General features: G+C 33.5%; 1 protein-coding gene across 7 annotated transcripts in view; it reads right to left on the reverse strand.

The window, feature by feature from the left end:
• LOC118198323 (uncharacterized) overlaps nucleotides 1-23,148 on the reverse strand; it is a 101,723-nt gene that overhangs the window by 57,775 nt on the left and 20,800 nt on the right. For 6 of the 7 annotated variants that reach the window (XR_004759745.2, XM_035369977.2, XM_035369976.2 and 3 more), the window contains exon 2: nucleotides 4,511-4,675. Coding sequence is in view for 6 of the 7 variants with exons in the window: in XM_035369977.2 (XP_035225868.1) it covers nucleotides 4,511-4,637 (127 nt within the window). In the remaining variant the exon portion in view is untranslated. Of the gene's footprint in view, nucleotides 1-4,510; nucleotides 4,676-9,889; nucleotides 9,998-23,148 lie in introns of those variants that run through there. The other variant, XM_085814578.1, reaches the window with a different exon arrangement.

Here is a 23,148-nt window from a genome sequence, read left to right on the forward strand (position 1 = left end):
ACAATTTAACAGCAAACATATGATTAGAATTCCTGAAGAAATTAAATAAATAATCTGTATGAACGTATGTACGTTTCTCGGATTGTGGAAAAAAACGGTACCTAGAGAAATCAAATTTTGAATAACGTAGTCCTCCCCCTGAATATGATCACCTGGAAGCCTAGATTTGGAATTTGTTTTATTGTCTATTTCGTAGTTTGTAAAACTTTTGTAAAACGAATTTTTGATTAAAAAAACTCAACGATTTCAAAGCAAGCTACGGCAACACTGTAGGGAATAAAATATTTTTGTCTCCAGTGCGCGAGACTGTCTATCGAAAATTCTAAAGATATGCTGTTTCTAAGTATTTTGTGTCATTAGCCAAAAATACCAGTGCCAAAGTGGCGTTAGCCCAGATGCTCTCGAAACGTGTATGTATCTGCAAATGAAAAAACTACCGTGTGGGCGTAATGTGAAATCTGAAAAGTTTCAGTGTTTTTTAATGATTTTTATCCTATTTTTTTTTCAGGCCTTAATCATTTCATGATATCAATGCTCAGTTTTCTTAAAAAAAAAAGGCTTAAAATTTTTTTCTCCTTTACTTAAAAAAAAAAAAAAGCTTTTTGCGCGATGTTTTTTCTGTGTTTTTTAATGATTTTATTCTAATTTTTTTTTCAGGCCTTTATCATTTCATCACATCAATGTTCCGTTAAGATGGAAATATTTTGTCTTTTATTATTAACTTTTTGCGCGATGAATATTATTGATCAAATGTCCCGTTCTTTGCAATTATGCTATGTAAAATTCAACAACAAAATCACAAAAAAATTTAAAAACAGCATATCCTTAAGATTCCCGATAGAACGTTAGGAGTCGCTCTATATTTTTATATTGGTTATATTATTTCTTTAAAAACTAACCACATCTAAAAAAGAAAATGTATATAATGATTTCAATTATTCCAACTAGTGCAATTTCATAAAAATATTTACTATTTCTAATTAGGCGTCTTATTATTTTAATGCATTTTTATTTAAATCAACCATATAAAAAAACTGAAAAAAATATTCTTAAGAACTGTGTTCATTGCTTTTAAATCGCTTAGTTTGTTACTGAGGAAACTTGCAAATTAAATTCGAAAGTTAAATATTATAGACTTTAGTGAATATCAGTATACTGGCTCGTGGAAGATAAAAGTATGTTATTTCTGTCTACGGCAACACATTGCTTTCATACAACCAAGTTTTTTAATTACAGTTGAAAGATAAATAACTTACATTTTTCCGGATGGCAACAGATTCTCAGGTTAGATATAAACACATTTCATTTCGAATAGTTTTGCTCGTTTTCAAATAGCGAGTTTATTAATAAAAAATCATGAAATGTTCAAAAATATGAAATAAATTTTTAAAAAATTTTAAAAAATCTGAACACTTTCAGATTTTAAATTACGCCCAAAGGGAGCTTTTTTAAAGTTTTGTGTGTTACCTTTATTTATTAAATATCATGTTATTCGCACTTGAATCATAAACTTCAATTCAACAGCAATATCGCAAAATAATTTTAACATGATCATATCTTAGAATTTCCGATACACAGTCTTGCGCGCTGGAGATAAAAACGTTTCCTTTTTCCGTTTGCCATTGTTCGCTTTGAAATCCTCGAGTTTGTTAATCAAAAATTCTTTAAAGTTTTACAAAATATGAAATCGATAATAAACGAATTTCAAATTCCAAATTTGGGTTTCCAGATGCCCCTATTCAATGGAAGGTTACGTTATTAAAAATGTGATGGCTCTAGATATCGTTGTTTTATCATAATGCGAGAAACATACATATATTTATGCAGATTCTTCATTATTTAATTTTTTTCAATGTAACACAGGGCTCTAATATTTGGTGGCAACAATCTGAAAAGTGAACCCACATTTATAGTGAACCAACGCAAAATACCAAAATGAAATTAATAGCCCTTCTGGGCTAATGCCCTTTGGGCTAAAAATTCGAAATTCAAAATTTAGGCTTCCAGATGCACATGTTATAAGGTATATCTCCTGCTTTTCTAACGTGCCTTCGTGGTATAGTGGTTCTGCACGCTGGGTCGGTATTCCAGAGGTCCGTGGTTCGATTCCTGGTGAAGGCGCTTGCTAATTTTTCATTTTGCCTGCTTTCCAATTAACCTAATGTCTCTACAATGTTACGGTGTTGGACTACGTGTACTCAGAGTTTGTTGGCTCTATCTGCCGTTGTTTTTCCACAGTAGCAGGAACATACATTACATACATACAAATTCTACATTATTTAATTTATTTAAAAATAATACATGTTCATAACGTATGGCGAAAAACGTATAAAAAGAGATTTGACTAATACACATCTGTTGCTAATAGGAGTTCTTAAAACAGGCTTTATACATAAAAGGTAATAGCTATGAATAATTAATTAAAATTGAGTTACTGGCTCATCGTTGACTATTTTGTACAGACATTCTAGTAACAATTCAAATTTTCTAAACAAAATTATACGCACATTACTATTAAATTTTTTTTAATTTGCAAACTGAAAACCATGGCGCCTATCCGTAAAAAATATTTTAATTATGAAATGACTTTCTCAAATCAATTGACATGACAGAGACATAACTAATAATATGTATGTAATACATGTAATATGTATTACATATATATGCATACAAATCTCTCTCTATATATATATATTTTTGGTACGAATTTTGTACAATAAGAGATGATTTTTGTAAGACAGATGATTTAATGCAATTATATGTGAAATTGTTGTATTTTTCTGTGCAATGTTAAATGCCTTCTGGACTCTTCAGAACATGAAAAGTGTATTTTCAAGAGAGCGGTAGGCAGTTTCATTAGATCTGATCAACAGTTTGTAAATTCTACGAAATCAAGATGTAGAGTTTGCATTTATGATAGCTGGGACCATACAATATATTAAAAAACGATTTGTAGCAAGACAGGGCAGATTTTTTTCATGAATTTTAAATTTCCAGAAATTTGACTTAGAATATGTAATAGTTCCAGAAATATGTAATAGTTTGAGATCAGTGAGCTGGAAAATGTGGCAACTTTTGTTAAATAATGCTTTTGTGAGAATTGTTTTTAATAATTTTTCAGCAAATAGCAGTTAATTTTTACTTCTGTCAACAAACTTTAATTTTGATGGGTATTATAATTATGACGTTAATTTTGCAGATTTATACTCAGGATGAATTTAAGTTATTTTAGTGTATTGTAGAATTATTAGGTTATTTTTCATGCTGGAGACATGAAAAATGAGCACTGCCCTCGCCGGGACCCGAACTTGGACCTTTCGAATACGCGCCGAGTGTGTTGACCGTTACAGCGCGAAGGCATGCTGGAAGGAGGAAGAAAATACTTTATAAGAGAATAAAGAAAATAATAATCGGAAATATGAGAAAGAATAATAACCAAAATTTTCAGGGGTTTACTTAATTTTATGTGTGTTACCTTACTTCATGTAAAATGGTAAATTTAAAAATAGTTATTTGTTTATTATATTTTACACCGGACAGATTATATTTGGATGACAGGAGGCCTTTAGTGTCCAAGTGGATAAGACCACTGAACATTAGTAATTCGACCTAGGTTCGAATTCCGCAGAATGGGTTAGTTTTTGCCGGGATTCTAACACAGATCCAATACAGGAATTTTCTTCTTTTGTAAAGAACAGTTCCATCGAGAAAGTTTTCCACGAAGGAATTACTTTCTTTCTGTAGATGATTATCGCGTGCTTTATCGTATTCAGTGAAGCAAATAAATAAACAATAGATAGACGAGAATGTATGGATTTTTAGTTAGTGCAAAATCAGTAATATTTGGTAGAAAATCACTAATAAATACATCGTTTTTTGTTTCAATTGTTGCAATCATTTATACTGAAATAAGGCATAAATGTATGGATATCGTTAAGGATGAAAATTAAAACATAGGAAGTATTTATGTTGTGTGTATTTTACCTATTGAAATACCGCGTTGGGAAGAAAAGGAGTTTTAAAAAAAAGAAATGAAAGGAATAAAAAATAAATTAACATTTAATAAAATTCTGAACCATTAATACAAAGCCTAAAACATTTTCTTCTAATAATTTGCATTTTACTTTCTATTTTAACGCTTTAAATCTAAATTAATAATATTTTCTTTATCTCTTCTTTTCAGAGTTCTTTTACGTCACTCTTCTTTCTATGCTTACTGTTTTCAAATTACAAAATAAGCACATACGTGAGGAAAATATAAATTATTCTGAAATGAAGTATTCTTGCGTTCATTTTTTTATCAGGAAAAAATTTTAAGTCAGCGAAAACCTTTTAAATAAAAAACGCGTAATTTGGCAACACATAAAAGAATTCTACATGAAAAGAACTATAAAGTTATTAAATAAGAAACTTCTAAATTGGCAACAGCGTAAAAGGATTCTACATGAAAAAAACTATAAAGTTATTATTTGTGTAGGAAGAACACTGTCGAAATTAGATCCGAATTTACCTCCAGTATCAGCCACTTCAAGAGGTGCATGGTCCCTTATTTGAGTAATACTTGATGAAATTACTTCTAGCTCATCTGTGGAAGTATCTCCTCTTACATTTGCCGATTTCGCTGCCCCGCAACCCATCTTTCAATTATGGTTCTTCTGTGGCGTGTATCAAACATCTATAAAACAAATAGCATTAATACTATGTCTATCACACTTTCTGTAGAATAATTAAGATTAAAATGATGTTATTAGCATATTGCACAGGAAAACATTATTGTTAGCAAATTATCTTAAATGACGTTGCGCATTTTCTCATCTTACGAAAGTCGAACAACAGGTTGCTATGAGAAATTTCAACACATTTTGAAGTCGAAGAAATACTTTTAAAAATATAAAATAAAATGTTTTCTCACTGTTCAAAATGTGGCTGAAATTAACAGATTACCATCTTGCGAACGCTTGGACTTTCATGTTCAGAATATTTTTGATACTCGAGGAGGACGAATACAGTGCGTCTGTCCTACAAAATGCATGCACGTTTTCTTCTTATAAATTGATTCTGTAAATAGGTTTGCCGTGCGCTCTTTTCACAAACTATGATATTTTATAGATCACGACTATATTATATTTTATTTAAATTTTACTATCATTTAAGATTTATTTTGATTCTCTTTTTTATTCCTCGATTCGTCTCTTAATCGCTTACTGAGGAATCTGCAGATTTAATGGCAAACGGTGTATGAGGAGAAGAATCGTAAAGGACATGGTTCCTCTGTGACGTGTATCAAACTTCCACACTATCTATAGAATTATTATGATAATTATATTCAGAAATTATTTTAGCGTATAAGAATGCATTATTGGGAACTATAACTACCTGAAATTTCTATCACAGGTTGCATCATGTGTGTATTCAGAATTTCCTGCTCAGTTTACAGCTTTATTTTAGAAGTGTGAAGTAATAGGCTAAAGCATGAGTGTAACATTTTAATAACTGACTTGTTTGTTCTGATTTGCTTTTCTTATTTTCATATGTTTGTAATGTGACTGAGAGCTTGAGTAACATTTTATTTTACTTAAGTCAAGTTACGTAAGTTGAAACTTTAATTACTAGTTAAATCATTTGCATTTAATCGAGATATATATATTCGATTTTTTAGAATGAGTAAACCCATTACTACATATAACTATAAGGGTCGAGGGGTAACATATAAAAAATTCGATTTTCTAATTTTTATATAAAACTTATCAATTAAATATGTCAAAACGTGAGTATTTGTCTTATTTAAAACATTTTTGTGTACGATATGTATATGCGTGTAATATATGCAGGATGTTCTAGAACAAATGCGACAATATATCGTATTTTTGGAAACAGAGTGAAGCAAAATGCTGCTAAAATGGTTCTGACATACCCATTTCTTCAGAAGATATGGACTTCAAAATTCTGCTATCTCATTAAACTTGAAAACATCGATTTCATCTTAAGCTACCATGTGAATACGAGAACCTCTTAAACGAAACACAGAAGCTCACTGAGCGCATTCAATTAGTTTTCAGTAACATGTCATGTGTAATGTGATTACCAACCATTTTCCTTTAGAAAATTCTCCACGAAGACATTATGTCCCTTAGTCAGATAGCCCTAGTAAGTTTTGCCATAATCCGATAAGTTTAAATCCAAATCTCCGACAGCATTTGAAAAACACTTAGCAGTTCATAGGCAGTTTATAATCTAATGACGCAAAGCCGTCGAATTGACATCAGCCTTAAAAAAACGTAAACCATACTGTGAGGTGTATTCTGCAGAAACACGACAAGCGATATCCGTAGGTTCGTACGATCATCTGCACCGATTAAAATGTAAAGTAACACGAACCGTAATGACGTAACACACACTGCATTTTTCACTGTGCATTGTGATATGTTGTTTGTGTTGTGTATTAATTTACAGTGCGTAGTGAATTTTCAATGAATAGTAAATTTATAATGTTAATATTTGAGAATTAATTTTTGACATGTTATTATTTAAACTCATTTCTCTTTTGCATGCGGTACTTTCTTAAAAAGTTAGCGGAAAGCTTTGTGCATCTAAGAGGTGGGTGATTTTTCATTCCCACGAAGCTACCACTTTGAGGGTCAAAAGACCGCGGCCAGCTGCTTCTTCCCCTTAACTTTCTGAGCTGAAAACCATGGACCTTATAAGAAAGGTCCATGGCTCAACACGTGTTTTGCTCATGAAGGAGAGAAATTCTTCGGCCTTTTTTTTTTTTTTTTTTTTTTTTTTTTTTTTTTTGAAGTGGAGAACTTTATGCTATGTTTATTGCTAACTGGTGTCGCATCTTTGGTAGAATTACGGTTGAAAACATTCCTTTAAGTTTGTCGTGAGAACGGAGATGTCACTTTTAAAAGAGAGTTAGACTTTTCTTAGAAATTTTGAGGTAAATTATTGCCCTCGTTGGTTAGAGCAAGTTCAAGATAAGTATTGGATTGGGTAATTATTAATTTTATTGTTAAATTGAGCCAATAATGAATTTAAAGGCATTCCGAAGTTTAGCGTTACTGAGGTTTGAAAGTTGTTGTACGAGAGGTAGGAGCAGAATTTTCCAGATTTTTCTAAAACTAAACTCAGTGGCGTAACAGCCCTAGTGGGCCAATGCCTGCAGTGACCTGAAGTCTGCTTCGCCCAGGGGTGCGTAAGCATATGCCCTGAACAAGTGATCAGCTTGTCGGAGGACCCGCCAGTATTTAGTTCCCAAGCGAACTTGGTACTCATTTTATCGACCCAAAGGATGGAAATCAAGGGATGAAAGGCTGAGTCGACATTGCCCAGACCGGGGATCGAACCCCGGACCTGTGGTGCTGCTGCGCGATGCGCTAGCCACTGCGACACCGGGCCTCTTTCCAGATTTTTCACCTTAATCAAAATTACGAATAGAGAGAGAGAGAGGTAACTACGTTTTCGACTGTAGCCTGGCGGCCGACAGCGGTCTGCGAGTCCAGTTTTTTTCCCGGTGTTATGAAATTTGAAGAAATTTCTTCACAGCCGTCCCGACTACGTATGAATAGTTGCATGAGAATGATTTAAGAGTGTCAGTGTTGAAACGTTGAATGTGAATAACTAAAGAATGTCATTGTTCCCGTAGCGGAAAAGATGAACTCATTTCTTTTCATCGGAAAAAGTGATTTCTAGACGTTCGGGTTTTCCGTGGCTTAAGGTAGTGCGGAAATTCCCGGCTTGCTTGAATGGGTGCATGAAACTACAAAAAAAGGAATTTCTAGCTGTAGAACAGACACCAAAGAAAGAAACGTTCTGTTTGATGAGTTTGCGAACTTCTTAAGGACGATCATTCAGTCTCTTCTGATTTTGTGAAGGCGGTAATTGGGCCTGCGTACATGTGCTGTTTCCAATGAGAGAATTAGTTCTGGACATCACCAGTTAGGATGCAGCTAAAGAAAGGAAAGGACAACCATTTCTATTAACCTCTTAATCTTGACGACTGAATGATCAGCTCAAGCGAATTCGTCATGGACCCTATCTATAAGCACATCTGGAAACCACCGTGCTTATCGGCCCAGGACCTTCTTCACTTATGGATCCTTCTGTTCTAAAATCTGTGAGGGATTTACTTTCATTTGCTTTTTCTTTAATACTTAATTATTAAGATTTTGGAATGTTAATTTCTAAGACATGAGCAGCCGTTTTAATGTTATATGAAAAGCTGAAATGTTATTGATTACTTAATTAATAATTAAAAAAGTGAATTTTTAAAATGTTTAATTGACATAAATTAAATTAAATTAATAGATGAGAAAAATCTTTATGTTTCATTAAAGTAAATATGACTGATTTAAGGTGTATAGAATATAATATTAAATAATTTAATTAATTACTAAATGTCAGAAAATGAAATATTGCTGTATAATTGGTGAAGGAAATCGGTATGTTCCTTAAATTTAGTATTAGATGTGAGTTTGAAATTGTGAGTAATTTTTAGATAATGTTTTGTAGGGATAGTTTGGCCAGCTATTTAAATTTATGATATTCTAAAAAATTTAATAAATGTTTTAATGATTTAATATTGCTATGTTTTATATGAGTTATTTTATATAGTGGCATATTTTATATCACCCATGTTATCCTTACGGAAAACAGGGATTTCTTACCTGGGTATTAAAGTTATAGGAAAGGTATAGTTGAGAAATAAATTTTATATACTATACGATTGGTTTTTTCTAATATTATTGGAACTAGTGTTTGATATTTACTTGTGTGGTTAATCCTTCCTTGGTGTTTTGGGGCGTTCTGTGTTTATATTTAAATGAAAAGTGTTTGTGGCTATCTCTAGCGTTGTTGTACTGAAATTTATGTGTTTTCAGGGAAGACTGGGAATATAGTTTTATTTTAGTGAGAGCATTTGATGAATTTGATATTGAAAAACATTTTCTCATTTTCCATTTTGTTTTGATAAATAATCTTTTGATTATACCAAAACACCGGTAAGGATATTATCTTTTCAGCAATGACTTAAAGATTTGAGCTTTGAAATAATAAAATTTATTTTACAGTGTTGATGATTTATGTGATTTAGTTTAACTTCAGATATTTTATGAGAGATTTATAATTTTTTTGGCCCGGAACCAAAGAGAGAGAAAGTTTTGTCAGTCAGGCAGTTTAAAAACATTAATACTAAAAATTTTTAATCGTAACATTTGATATGTATGCATCTTTCATTAATCTTATTCTAAAATCTTTTTGTTTCTGTCCGTGCTTTTGCACCTAAGTTGTACTTCGTGACAGATACAAAAGCGTTTCCCAGACGGTCTTTATTTTTGTCTATATGCTTACGTTAAGGTCATATGCGTGCAGTTTCCCGTACACATTCGATATTATCGACATTAGCCTGGGTTCAAACTCGATGGACATCAATACATGGCCTCCCCGCTTCTCCACTGAAGACTTCTCGAGATTATTTCACGGTGACCTTTCATTCGCTGAACCCGAAGGAACATTACGGAAATCTGATATTACATATATCTTGAATGAAAGATGTATAGTTCTAAAGACGTTTGTTTTTTATAATTTCCCGAATGCATCATGAATCATTATTATGTATTTTCTGGAGTACCTTGTATAAAAAATTATGTATTTGATATATAATTGTGACATAGTTTAAATGTAAAGTTTTGTTATGGTGGTAAAGCGAAACGTATCAAGATGTCTTCCTACACGCGTATATTTAGCGCAAAATTCTTTCGAAACTTATTCCAGAAGAAACTTTGGTGCTTCTAATAAATATTTTAACATTAATGAAAACATTTTCTCATTTATTTTTTTTTAATTTAAAATTATAATATTTATGTAAAATAGTACACGATTAAACTAATACCTGATTCGATAATTACTCGTAGTTAGTAGGAAGGAACCGAGCCTTGAATTGTCAGTAAATTAGACCTTTATGCTGCACTAGTGAAGTTCAGAAACCATGGAACATTTAAAATCCCAGATTTTGGTATGCTGGCAATCTGAAATCGATTCGGTCATATTTTAGTGTTATGTAAAGTCGATAATAATTGTGTACACATGTACATTTATACATTTACATGATGAATGATGTGTCTACTACATGTTCTTCTTGTGAACCCAATAACTCCATCCCCTCCCAGAAATTTTTTATAAAGGATTATACTTCAAATTTCTAGCTCATTGCTAATTATTGATTCAAATTAAGAGCGGGATAATATTTGAAAACAAATATTTTCGATATTTATTATTAAAAATTTAAGAAATGGTTCAACTTCTGCTGCAAAATTCAAAAGCAGATAGGTATTCTTGGAAGACTCCTTTCCAGTCTGTACAATGGTTTACATCTGAAGAATCTGAAATTATTTGTTGCAAATATGCTTGGTTCTCTCTCAAAAAAAGTATTAAGTGTTCTTCAGGTTTCATTTTAAAAGCAATCTCTAATTTCTAATTTAGAAATGGCAGGAATATTTATAATCGAAGGCGTAGACGAATATGATAATCATGTCTGTCAGGAAAACTTATTGATTAGAATTTAAAACAACTTGCCCATTATTATTAGACGGAAACGAGTTCTACATCACTAACACTTTGGAGGATGTGACAGTTTGTATAACATACATAAATTTACTTTCAATTCTAAACCTGAGATAAGGGAACGCCCTGGATTTTTCAACGCTTAACGACGTAGAAATGTCAACTCGAGATTTCATTTCGAGGAGTAATGTTAGCATCATTACACATACTCATTTACCTACATTACTTTAAATTACCAAGGGGAATCGCATTAAGGTACATTTTTCCATATGGGAAAGAAAATACATTCATTTAATGAGAACGTGGCATTTCTCATGCATTTTAGAAAATTAAATATCTGCATGTAAAAATAATGCGCAAGTATTTTGATTATTTGCTAACTAGAATTGAATCACTATATTTTTCTGGAAAAATATTAAAATTCAAACGAATCTAAGTGTGTAGAATTTCGTTGTGACAAGATAGTGTTATATCTCAGTCGGTTTAAAGTCGTTGAAAAATTCAAAAATATCATATAAAAAGTCGGATTATAGCCCAAGGAATTTGTACGCAAGGTAATTCTGAATCAATTTAAACTTTTTAGAATAAATTATATCACCTGTAATAGCGCATTATATAAAGACGCATTGGTTTGGATACCTAAATTGAATATATCTTTCATTATAACACCTCATCGCGAAACAGTATACTTATATGCATACTGTGAGTCTTACCAGCTGTAGTTTCCTTTATTCAAAGACTTCCGTTGACTTACAATTGCTTAAGAGATTACTGATATATATTTGAAAGCTCTGATATTATGACTTTTCCATAAACTTTATGTCCTTCCACAAGCTTCTGCCCTTGAGTTTGCATGAAATTTCAAAACGCAGAAATGGCAGGATATTTAGGAAAAAGGATTAAAAAGAACGCTACCATTCCAGTTCCTCCTAAATATACATCTTTGCATTTGAAATCAGGCAACGCATTTTTACCTTGTTTTTCTATGGACCATTGTTCTATTCCAGATATTTTTCAAAGATTTTGACGAAGTCTGTCAGATTTATATGTTTGTGGATTAAGCTAGAATGTATCACATTTTTTGCATAGCTATTTCTTACTCGGAAATGGCATTTTACAAAATCGTTAACAAATAAAATAGCGCGCAAACTCTAGTTGACGACATTAAACAGAGTTAGGATTAAAAACCAAATCTCTACATATAATAAAAGAAAGAGTCTGTGTGTCTTTTCGTTCGTGCTGCGCGTAGCTAATAGATCCAGGGCTACGAAATCTGGTATATAGGTGCATCTATACAAGAGCCAGTGAATTTCGAAGCGAGTTTTTCAAAATTCGAATCAAATTTTTTTAATTTTATCTTTTCGATTTTATCGCATCATTTTGAATATTTTCATTCTTTTAGAAATATGGTTTTGGCAACAGTTTTTCATTCAATCGTATACTGGACTGCTGACTATTGAAAATCATCACTGTTGCCACTTGGGAAAATGAGGATAATAATTCTGTGCAGTTTTTAAATTTAATCTTTCTCTTAGATACTGGACGTTTGTTAAGAGAAGAGAACGAGAAGTTGGTTAATTTATTTATTAGGATAATTATACTTGTATTAAGGGATATTGCTTATTTCATTGTAATTTTGTTATATGTAATACATCTAAAACATTTTTTTAATATAAAGTTGTTTTGCAGAGTAAAATTCTGCACAGTTTTTAAATTTAAAGTTTGGTATTTCCTTCAGGCATTTTTCCGGTACATTTAAAAGCCAGAAGAAGCCTCGTTGCGTAGCTGCTAGTAGAATATAAATTGCAATTTAAAGCACGTTCTTTTAAACAACTATATATTGCACCTCTCTTTCTTGCTGGTAATGGTGTCTGCACTAATTTTTCCTCATTTTATTGTGTTATATATGGATCCTTTGATTAACGTAATATCATATCACAATTATTTGCACTAACAGGAATTTTCTGGGTTATGATTGACCTTTCTTGCATTTAATATTTTTTAATTAGTTTTCTTATTTTTCTATGAATAATACTTCATTTCTAGTGTTTTGAACATTATAATCTTTCTACAGCCTTATCATAAACGTTTTATATAAAAAATAATCAGTTCTATTATTTTTTACTAGCAGAAGTACCCGATGCCAATTAAGTTAGATTGAAAGTAATCCGTCTAACAACAGAGCGAACGATACCGCTGTAATACTTCTCTAATAACAAAAATAAGAACTACTTCTCTAATAACAATGCAAAAATACGATTCATAGTCATACATTTTTCAGTCTGATGCAATACGGAACACACATAAAAAATTTCCATAGAAGAAAAAAGCTAATTCTTTCTCATCATTATCAGCAACAATGGCCCGCAGTTTTTAATGATTTTCTTCTTTCTAATCAAATGGTTGTAAAGGCGCAAGTTCTATTCAATATTTCAGCTATATTCAATTTTAGTCGATTAAATGCGGCAAAAGATTTATCATAATTTATCAGAAATCAATAACGCGAACAAACAAATAAATACACAAACAGACGTTCTTCTTTACATGTATAGATTTTGTAAAACTTACAAATTTTTGATTAACAAACTCTACGATTGGAAAGCGAGCAGTAGCAACACTTTTTGAAATAAAGCATTTTTATCTCCAACGCACGAGACTGTTGCCACTCAGAAAAATGAGTGCGAAAATTAGTGCTTTCAGAGTTTTTAATTAATATTTCGGCTGATTAAAGTCGTACGAAGAGAGAGTAGTGGAAATGGCTTCCCACGAATTTGTGGAATCGGGAATAAGGTATTTAATGTTTTGCAATGCTATTTTTATTTCATCGTAAAAGGTAGAAATTTTTTAAGACTAAGATTTGAAAGCGAGCAGTGGTTACAACTTTCGAAATAAAACATCTTTTCATCTCCAGCTTGCGAGACTGTTGCCACTCGGAAAAATGAGGGCGAAAATTATCGTTTTTCCGAGTTTTTAATTAATGTCGCTAATTTTAGCTAAATATATTAATATCGCTAATTTTAGAATTATAGAAATATTGGCGATGATAGTTGTAGTAGTGACTGAGTTATTAGAGGACAAACACACAGACTTTCTTCTTTATATATATATAGATGTATAGATAATATTCAGTTGCATTATTATATGTCAATAATATTCAATATGCATCATAATTTTGCATCCACTTGTAGGATATTTAATATTATGTCTTCTATATTGTTTGATACCAAAATTTCAGCCTAAAGTTATAATATAATTCTTATATATTTCCTGGATCTCATTACAAAATTTTTCAGTTGTTACTTTATTTCGGATATCAATATTAGAATAACACTTTGAAACGGGTCTTAATTTCCTCAGTGGAAATTTTTAATATTTTAGCAGTGAATACATCATCAAAACTTGCAGTACATTACACATGATTGTACAGGGTGTCCCATCATGACCGCTCAAAATCTGCACAGCCAAATTTTCGCTTGGAATACATTAAAAAAAAAAAAAAGTCAAAAGAATTGTTACTGTACAGGTCATAGTTTTCGAGATAAATGCAAAAGAAAAGTATGACGTTATATCCAGTGCAAGGAAAAAACATTTATTGAAAAAATGAACATCGGTACTTGCATATGTTTACACAGGAAGATATTTAAAATATCAACCTCGCAGTATCGATTCATGCATGCTTGCGCCGTGAAATAGATGACTGCACGCGTTGCAGCAGCGTGGTGTCCACCAAAGTACACGCAGCATGAAGATGAGCAACAAAGTCACTTTCTGTAGCAACTACACCTTGATAGACCAATTCTTTCAGATATTCCTACATGAAGAAATCCAAAGGTGTCAGATCTGGTGATCGGGGCTATCATAAAGCCGGAACCCCACGTCCAATCCATTGGCGTGGGTGTACCTTATTCAGCAAAGAATACCGGTAGCTGCTAGATTCAGTCTTTTAAATATACCGCCCAGATGGTATAGTGGTTAGGGAAGTCTTCTGCGACACCTAAGGGCCTGGGTTCGAATCCCGGAAAAGACATGGCTATAATTATCCGTCCTTTCATAGGAGGTAACGTTAGCTCACCTGATAGGTGCTTCCACAATAAAGTTGCCACCATTTTCGGCGTTAGTCGTGGTCAAGTCTAAGTCGGTCCGCGAACGGGAAAAATATATATAAACATATGCCCGTAGCAATGCTCATGTTTTCAGTGACAAAAATTTTTGCACTGGATAAAGCGTCTTCTTTTGCTTTTATCCTGAAAATTATGGGTCTACTGGTACAGCTCTTTACGCACTTTTTTTATATTCCAAACCAGCAATCTTGGTTGTGGAGAGTTTTGGCAGTCTTGACGTTTCACCCTGTAAAAGTCAACATACGTTCATTACAAAATCTTGTACCTTATTATTTAAGAATACACAAAGAAAACAATTGATAGAAATAGATATCTAAGTAATAAATTTAACAGTAGTTTATGTGGTGATATTTTAAGAGCATAATTACATATCTGCTATTATACACTCAAAATTCCGACATGCCTTTGTGGTGTAAAGATTAGCACACTCGGCGAGTATTCGAGAGGTCTAGGTTCGAATACCGGCGATAACATTGCTCATTTTTCAGGTGTCCAGCATCAAAATAACCTAATGACTCTACAGTGGCGCCGGAACTAAAAGATGGTGGATGATGATTCTCCACCACCAGGATTTAACGACTGGGACCCCTAATCCCCAGTCGTCCCTTAAAAAGGGGAGTATGTATTTTCTCCCTTCTTTCTGCGTGCCTTAGGGGTGCAACAGCAGCACACTCGGCGTGTATTGGAGATTTCCAGGTTCGAGTGCCGGCGAGGTCATTACACATTTTTTAAGGAAAAAAAAAAAACTAATTACTCTATAAGGTTACTGCTAGTATTCTTATAACGTACACTAAAACCGGTTTAAATATTTTAAATCTTTTTCCAGTTACATTTATAAAGGACAAATAATATGATTAAGTTTTTAGTACTTAATGTACAATGAACAGATACGTTCATACAAAACATCTGGATTATGAAATGAAATTCTAAATGCTGTCAGATAAAATAACGATTGTATGCAAGACGTATGTCTCAAATTATGTACTAACTACAGTGATAATAATAGTATAGTAACAGATTTCATGTTGCCTACAGTTCGAATGTGCAAACTTCTTTGATCTTCTAAAAATTCTAAGTCTGTTGTCATATCAACTTTCGTGACCACGACATTATTACACTCTACTTTTCTGCTTAATATCTAAAAATAATAAATGAGTGATATGCATACTGTATAATCCTGCGACTGCCTGCCTTGAGGAGAAACTTGTAATGAGTAGTTAATTATGTTGAATGTAATGGAATGCATTTGTCTCTGCTTTTCTTAGTAAAAACCGCCCTATAGATTAAAGCTCTTGTTGGGTGTCAAATTCTTCATTACTTTTTGAGATAAAGCAGTCACGCTAAATGGCGTTCTAGCTACGAACAGAATAAGAGTTCTTGAAACTTGTGGATCAATAGTGTCCTTCATTTGGAGATTTGCAGAATTTTGCTCTCATTTTCATACTCTGTAAATAATTATCATAAAAAATTCGTATTATAAAGTTTTCTAGAATTGGTAATTTATTTATTTATTTATTTATTTATTTATTATTTTTTTTTTGGTCGTAGTGGGCGAAGTGATAAACGCCATACCTTGTTGAATTTGTTCATTTTAGCAATTTTATTAAAGGCACTAAAATGTAAAAATTATGACTCCAAAAAATGCGAAAGTTTTGTATCGAACATACAAGCGCATATAGTATATGTATATGGGTGGAGTACTTAGAGGACCTAATGAGTCATCAAAAGCGCATAGGGCATTTTTCACACTTGGCTGCTCGCTCGCTCTCCTCGGCGTTGTTTTCTTTTTCTTCTTTCTTTCTTTTTTTTTTTTTTTGGAGAGAGATATCATTCTCAAATAAGAATACCTTGGAGATGTCCTTAAGAAAATAATAAAATTTATGATTAGTAGAGTTAGATTATTCAATTAAAAGCTTACATTTTTGGCACTGAACTAAATCCCACAATTTCATTGAAGACTTTTGTTTTCGCATTTTTTGTTTGTTTGGACTTCAATTTCATTGAAGACGTACAATTACCACATTGATATATTTTTAATAATCTGAATATTAAAAGCTAGTTTTCCTTATCTTTAAATTATTATTTTAGTAATCCCCCCATATTTTTTACCATATTTAATGTTATATTATAAAGTTCTAATTAATTTACGTGTCCTAGGCTACTAGAACTTTAGTAAAATATCTAGCTACTATTCGATGGTCTTCTTGGACCTATAAAATATAAGTCCAAAGAAAGGTTTAAATACCTTTTATTCACTCAAATACACCGCTGGCCACCGTAAATGTAACAACCTGAAGGAAGAATGCAAATAAAATGAAATTTACAACATGCATTAGCGGAGGTGAGATATGCAAAAGATTAGAATTTCAGCACAGACGCACATCATGCGCGCCTGTGGCTCTACTTCAAAGCGCTATTCAAAGCTCCAAGCTTTAGCTCGGAGTTTTCGACGATTTTAAGTTCGGCAATTGTGTTTTTCTTGTGGTTTTTTCAAAAGAACGATCAATTATGCCTCGTAGTAAACAACGATCATCGTTTGATCAAGTATCCGAGCTCGGCAGAGGAAGGATAGTGGCCTACCGAGAGTGTGGATTATCTTTCAGGGAAATCGGTAGTCGTGTTGGACGAAACCAAAAAAACTGTAATGCGGATATGTGATCGTTGGATGCAGGAGGGTACGACGGACCGACGTGTTCGATCGCATCCAGCTCAGTGCACCACTTCACGTGATGACAGGAACATTGTGCGCATGGCAGTGACGGATCGCTCAGTCACATCACGAATCATAGCACAGCACATTCAGTCTGTAACGCATCATCCAATGTTTGCGCGTACTATTCGACGCCGTTTACAGCAGAGTGGTCTGTTCGCAAGACGTCCATTGCTTCGTCTACCCTTAACGCAGAACCACAGACCTCTCCGCCGACAATGGTGCAATGAAAGAAGGATGAATGGAATGAAAAAGATGAAAGAAGGATGAATGGACGGCAGAATGGAATGAAATTGTCTTTATTGATGAGTCACAATTCTGTCTGCAACACCACGATGGTCGGATTCGAGTCTGGAGTGAGAACCGTGGAGAGAGGATGCTGAACAGCTGCGTTATGCATCGCCACATCGGTCCTGCACCGGGTATTATGGTATGGGGCGGTGTTGGATATCACTCTCGCACTCCTCTAGTACGCATTGCCGGTACTTTAAACAGTTAGCGCTACATCTCCGAGGTGTTGGAGCCAGTTGTCCTTCCTTACCTTCAGGGCTTGCCCACAGCCATATTTCAACAGGATAATGCGCGACCACACGTGTCACGCAGAACACGTTGTCCAAGGGTTCTTCGTCAATCGCCAGATTGAATTGCTTCCCTGGCCGGCTCGCTCGCCGGATCCTTCGCCGATAGAAAACATGTGGTCCATGATTGCTGAGCGATTGACTCAGATTACATCCCAAGCTTCCACATCAGATCAAACTTTGGCAACGTGTAGAAGCTGCTTGGTCTGCTGTACGCCAAGAACTCACCCAAAGTCTCCTTGAATCAATGCCGAGGCGTGTGGCAGCGGTTATCTCCAACAATGGGCGGCTTCTCTGGCTACTGATTCTGCAAGGAACCACACTTCACAGAAGTCTATAAAATCAATCATTTGATACTTGGTCAACATGTTATCTACTAAATAAATTTTGTCGTGATATCTCTTGTCTTTCTTGGTGTTGCAATTTGGGTGGCCAGAAGTGTACTACAGACGGCCCTCTCGAGCTTACAGGAAAACCTCCACTTGGGCTTTAACGCGCGAGCGCGCGTACAGGGTCCCGCGCGTTTAAACAAACCTTTCTCAAAGCAGGCCTCTTTTACGTAAGTTGTTGAAGTACAGTGTAGTCGTGTCTTAGGTTGACCTCTATATGTTGCAGAAGTTTTTTCGTTGGGGGCTTTGATTTGGAGTCTTGATTTTGATCAGATCGGGTCTTTTAGACCCAGCGCGCCTATTCGTATTACTATTACATAGCTGATTTGTGACAGTATAGAATACGGCAAACATGTCGCGTAATTTATCTTACAAAGAAAAAATGTTGCAAAAGTTATTAGATGTATCAACTGGCGAAGAATGTATTGAAGAAAATGAGGATGGAAGTGATCATGAATTTTTAGCGCATGTGATACTGATTCAGAAACTGATAGTCTGAAAACCAGAGTGAAAATGACATAAATTGTTTTATTGGGGAAAATTTATCGGAAACAAAAATGACAGAGAAAAAAGAAAAGATAAAAAAGGTGCAGTATTTGCCCAGCAAAAAAAGCACAAAAAAACGAAAACGCTCTTCGCCGAATGTGAAAAATATTTGTATTTGGAGCACACGAAATACTTAATTGTGCTGCTAACATTTGGTGTTTATTTTTTCTCTGTGTCTATAGTGCTAATAAAGAAAATGAGAATAGATACAGAGTAAAGGTACACTATTTTATTTCCTATGATAATATATAATACGATTTTCTATTGCTTTAAGAAATTTTATTTCATAAAAGCACTTGGAGAAATTTAAAATTTTAATCTGCATAATTTTAAGTTTGATTATAAAATTTATTAATTTACATAGATTGGCACACCTTTTTCTGAAGATTTACAATATTTTCTTCAAAATACACGAATCAGATCTTTTAAACACAGTGCGCGCTCGTGTAAGTCATATGAACGCGTGTGCTCCTGCCGGCCCGTAATTAAACCTCACCGGTGAATACTAACAGGCAGGTAAGATAGGCTAAAAGCAAGGACTTGGCCTGAAGGCAGAACACGCTTTACTACTAATGGCTATACTAGCTTTTTGAAACACCATATTGAAACATTCCGGATTTTCCTTGACTCATCTTACTTTAATTCAAAGGGTTCACCAAACTATGTCTGTGCAAAACGTCAAGTATTCTCTTTTACACATCTTACGTTTATTCAAAGGACTCACCAAACTATGTCTAGCAAATGCAAATTTTACACTTTTCTGCTTTCTCTTTATACATCTTCTCTCATATTTAACTTTTATCCTGCTTTTAACACCTATTCATGCTACATTTCTCATTCCGTTTTCCAAAAGTGAATACAAACTTACGCAAGTTGCTTTACTGTAAAATCTATTTTGAACCAAACATTATAATTCATTAATAATAAATATTCATGGCATTAATTCTATTTAAATCAATACCTAGGCATTTCTAGCCAGTTTAGGTCAAACGCATACGAAACAAAATTCAATTTCTTATTATTTTATGCTACAGACATGTATGTGTATATACGCAGATTTCTTTATTCAGCAGAAGGATTTAATGTTTGATTATAACAAAAAATATGGACTTAAAATAAATTTAATTTAGTAAATAGAAGGAAGAAAAAGGAACTTGCAAAAAAATATGTTTATAAAATAAAGAAATGAAGAAAGATAAATTAAAAATGTGAACAAAATCTTACACCTAAAGCAATGAAAAATAAATTTAAACTAATTTATTTGTTCACCGCCGCGAAAGCACAATTGCATAAAAAGGTTTCGGCTGCAAAATCCTCCAACCTAGTGACGTTATGGTCATTTTACTACCTAAGTGTCGTTATGACCTTAAATACATTGTAGAAATTAGACCGTGCGACGAGAAGGTGATGAATTAAAGCAATATAATTAGATTCATCTGCGGTAGAGTATTTGTGAACTATGTGGAAGTTTTCCATAACACAAATACGCTAAATATAAGACAAAAGTTTTCCTTCTAACGAAATATGCGTGGGCTCTAATTAAATGGTAATTTTGTGTGAAATACAAAGAAAAAAATAACTTTTGACTGTAACTGACATTAGTGAATAAAAGGTTAAGGTCAGCATCTCTTATTAAAATAACGTGAAATCCAGGAGAATTATAAAAAATATTAATTTAGAAGCACTTCAGATTATTTAACCTTTTTAATTAAAAACTTATATTACTGCAGAAAAACTTCTTAAAAGCATAACATTTACTTTAATAATAAATCCTTCAGTATCTTTAAGGAAACCGTTATATCGGACTGTTATGCAAATTAATCCAAAAGTACTCTAGTGAATTTTCTCGCTCCTTGTCAATTAGAAAATACTTTATCCACAGAAAAATATTCTATTTTTTTAAACATCCGCAAGTACTGAAATAGGTTATGTTTTTCTTTTCTCGTTCTAACATCTGTAATCTAAGTTTCTGCAGTGGAAATTATATTCAAGGACGTATGTCAGTAGTAAATAGTACATGGTGAATAAATACAATATAAGGTACTTCTCCCGCCTTCTTAGCATGCTTTCGTAGTGTAATGGCCAGCACACCCGGCGCGTATTCGAGAGGTTCGAGTCCCGGCGAGGGCATTGCTCATTTTTCACATCTCCCAACATCAAAAAGTCTAATGTCTCTACAACAATAAATGTCAATATTTTTAAAATTCATTTTTATACTAATATACCGGCTCACCAGCGGCCGAGCAGTAAAGTCGCTGAACACTGGTAGTTCGGTCCGAGGTTCGAATCCCGCGAACGGGCTGGCTGAATGGGCGTTTCCGTGGTTTTCCCCATGTGTAGCGTGTATACGAGCCAGTTTCCCTTAGAAAGTCCTCCACGAAGGCATCCCTCCCCTTAGGCAGATAGCCCTCGTGTGCTTTGCCATAATTAAATACACCAACTACTAATATACCTGAAATACGTAAAAAAAAATTTTATACTACGTCTTACTTCTTATCATATGCTTCTAAATATTTTAGTTTTGAACTAAAGTGTATGTCAGTCATTCATTTTGTATTTCTATACTTATCTCAAAGCTTCTACGTGGACAAATCCAAAAGTTTTCGCACACACACACCCAAAAAAAAAAAAAAAAAAAAAAAAAAAAAGGTTTTGAAATAAATTCTTCTTGAAGACATTTAGACATAATAAATAAATTTGAAAGTTTCGTTAGTGAAATCTCCTGTGTTCTTTGACTGTTTACTGAATCACGTGATATGCTAGTTTGTTCAAAAATATATAAAACTGTACACTGTTCTGAGATAAAGTTGTTTGCTTTGAAAAAAGCTTTAATCTCAAAGAAATAAAACAATGTTTGGATCATGTGCATGTTGATTTGTCTCTTTCCTATTCTACAATGAAAGAATGTGTGAAACAATTTCGTATGTGTGAAGAATCTGTAAAAGATGGTTCTTGTGAGACTATTGGAGACAGCGACATAAAAAATTAGTGGTCATGTCCAATACGAAATATTGAGTGACAGGCAGTTAAAACAACAGCGATAGACTATTAAAACAAGGAGATATAGCGAAAATGAATCTGTTTTGCGCATCGGACACCACATGAACAACGTTTCCTCTGCAAGATCAATACCTCGACTTCTTTCAGCAGTTCCAAACAGTAACATGTCGTTTGCTGTGAGCAGTTGTTGCAGCTTTAAAATGGAAATCAGAGAAAGTTTAGCATTTGATTGTAACTATTGATGAAAGAATGATCCTGGGATCTACGTCGAAGATGGAAATAGAGAGAGAGAGAGAAAACCGGAGGAATTATCATCAAGCCAACAATCAATGAAAAGGATAATAGCCGTTATATTTTGGGGACCGTTCAAGGAATGCTCCTGGTGGACTTTAGAGAAAGAAGCGTAACCATTGATATCGAATATTATGCGAGCATTTTGTATAAATTGCGCAAAGAAATTAAAGAGAAAAAACGTGGAATACTGAGTCACAGAGTTCATATTCTCTATCTGCATTCAGTTGTCACTGCTGAAGAAGCAATAACGACATATGGATTTGAGTATTTTGATATTCCCCTGACGGCTCAGATTTAATTCTAAGTAATTATTATCTTGTCTCCAAACTAACAGATTAATTTTTAGGGGCATACAACGGCTCATTAAATGACGGGAAGTATTATCAAAGTATAATAACATTATACTGCAAAATAAATTATTACATTTTTTCTCTATTCTTTTCCGAAACATATAAGACCAGAGACGTTTGGATTTATCTAGATAAATTCAGTGCTTTGCATATTTCTTACACCTATATCCTTGTATGTTAGCTAAATTTAAAATAATTCAAAAGATGATCTGACTTTTTTATTAACTGATACAAATCAATGAAACCTCACATTTGCTGGAGTGGCTGTTCCTCAGTAGCCTGAGAAGAATTATTCACGGTCCTATAGTAAGTATCCATTGCAGCTTCCATTAAAAGCAATGCATTTGCTCCGTTGAAACCAATTAACGAATCCAGTGTGGATGGAAAAATTTCCATATGCACATTTTTACTTCTTTTACAGCTGTTTAAAGCCATTTCATCCTTTTTACATCAGCAAATTTCTTATCCCTATGGATTGTCCTTTGTTGCACCATATATTCAGAAGTCTGGATTTTATCACAGATGAAGGACTAATGTGAAACCAAAATTGCTGATCCTCTGAATTGTTAGAGATCCTCCGAAATGTGAGGGGAGCGTGTA

Source organism: Stegodyphus dumicola, chromosome 4, assembly GCF_044657685.1.
Source record: "Stegodyphus dumicola isolate Sdum_Otavi_A_Nest chromosome 4, ASM4465768v1".
Taxonomy (NCBI): Eukaryota; Metazoa; Arthropoda; class Arachnida; order Araneae; family Eresidae; genus Stegodyphus; species Stegodyphus dumicola.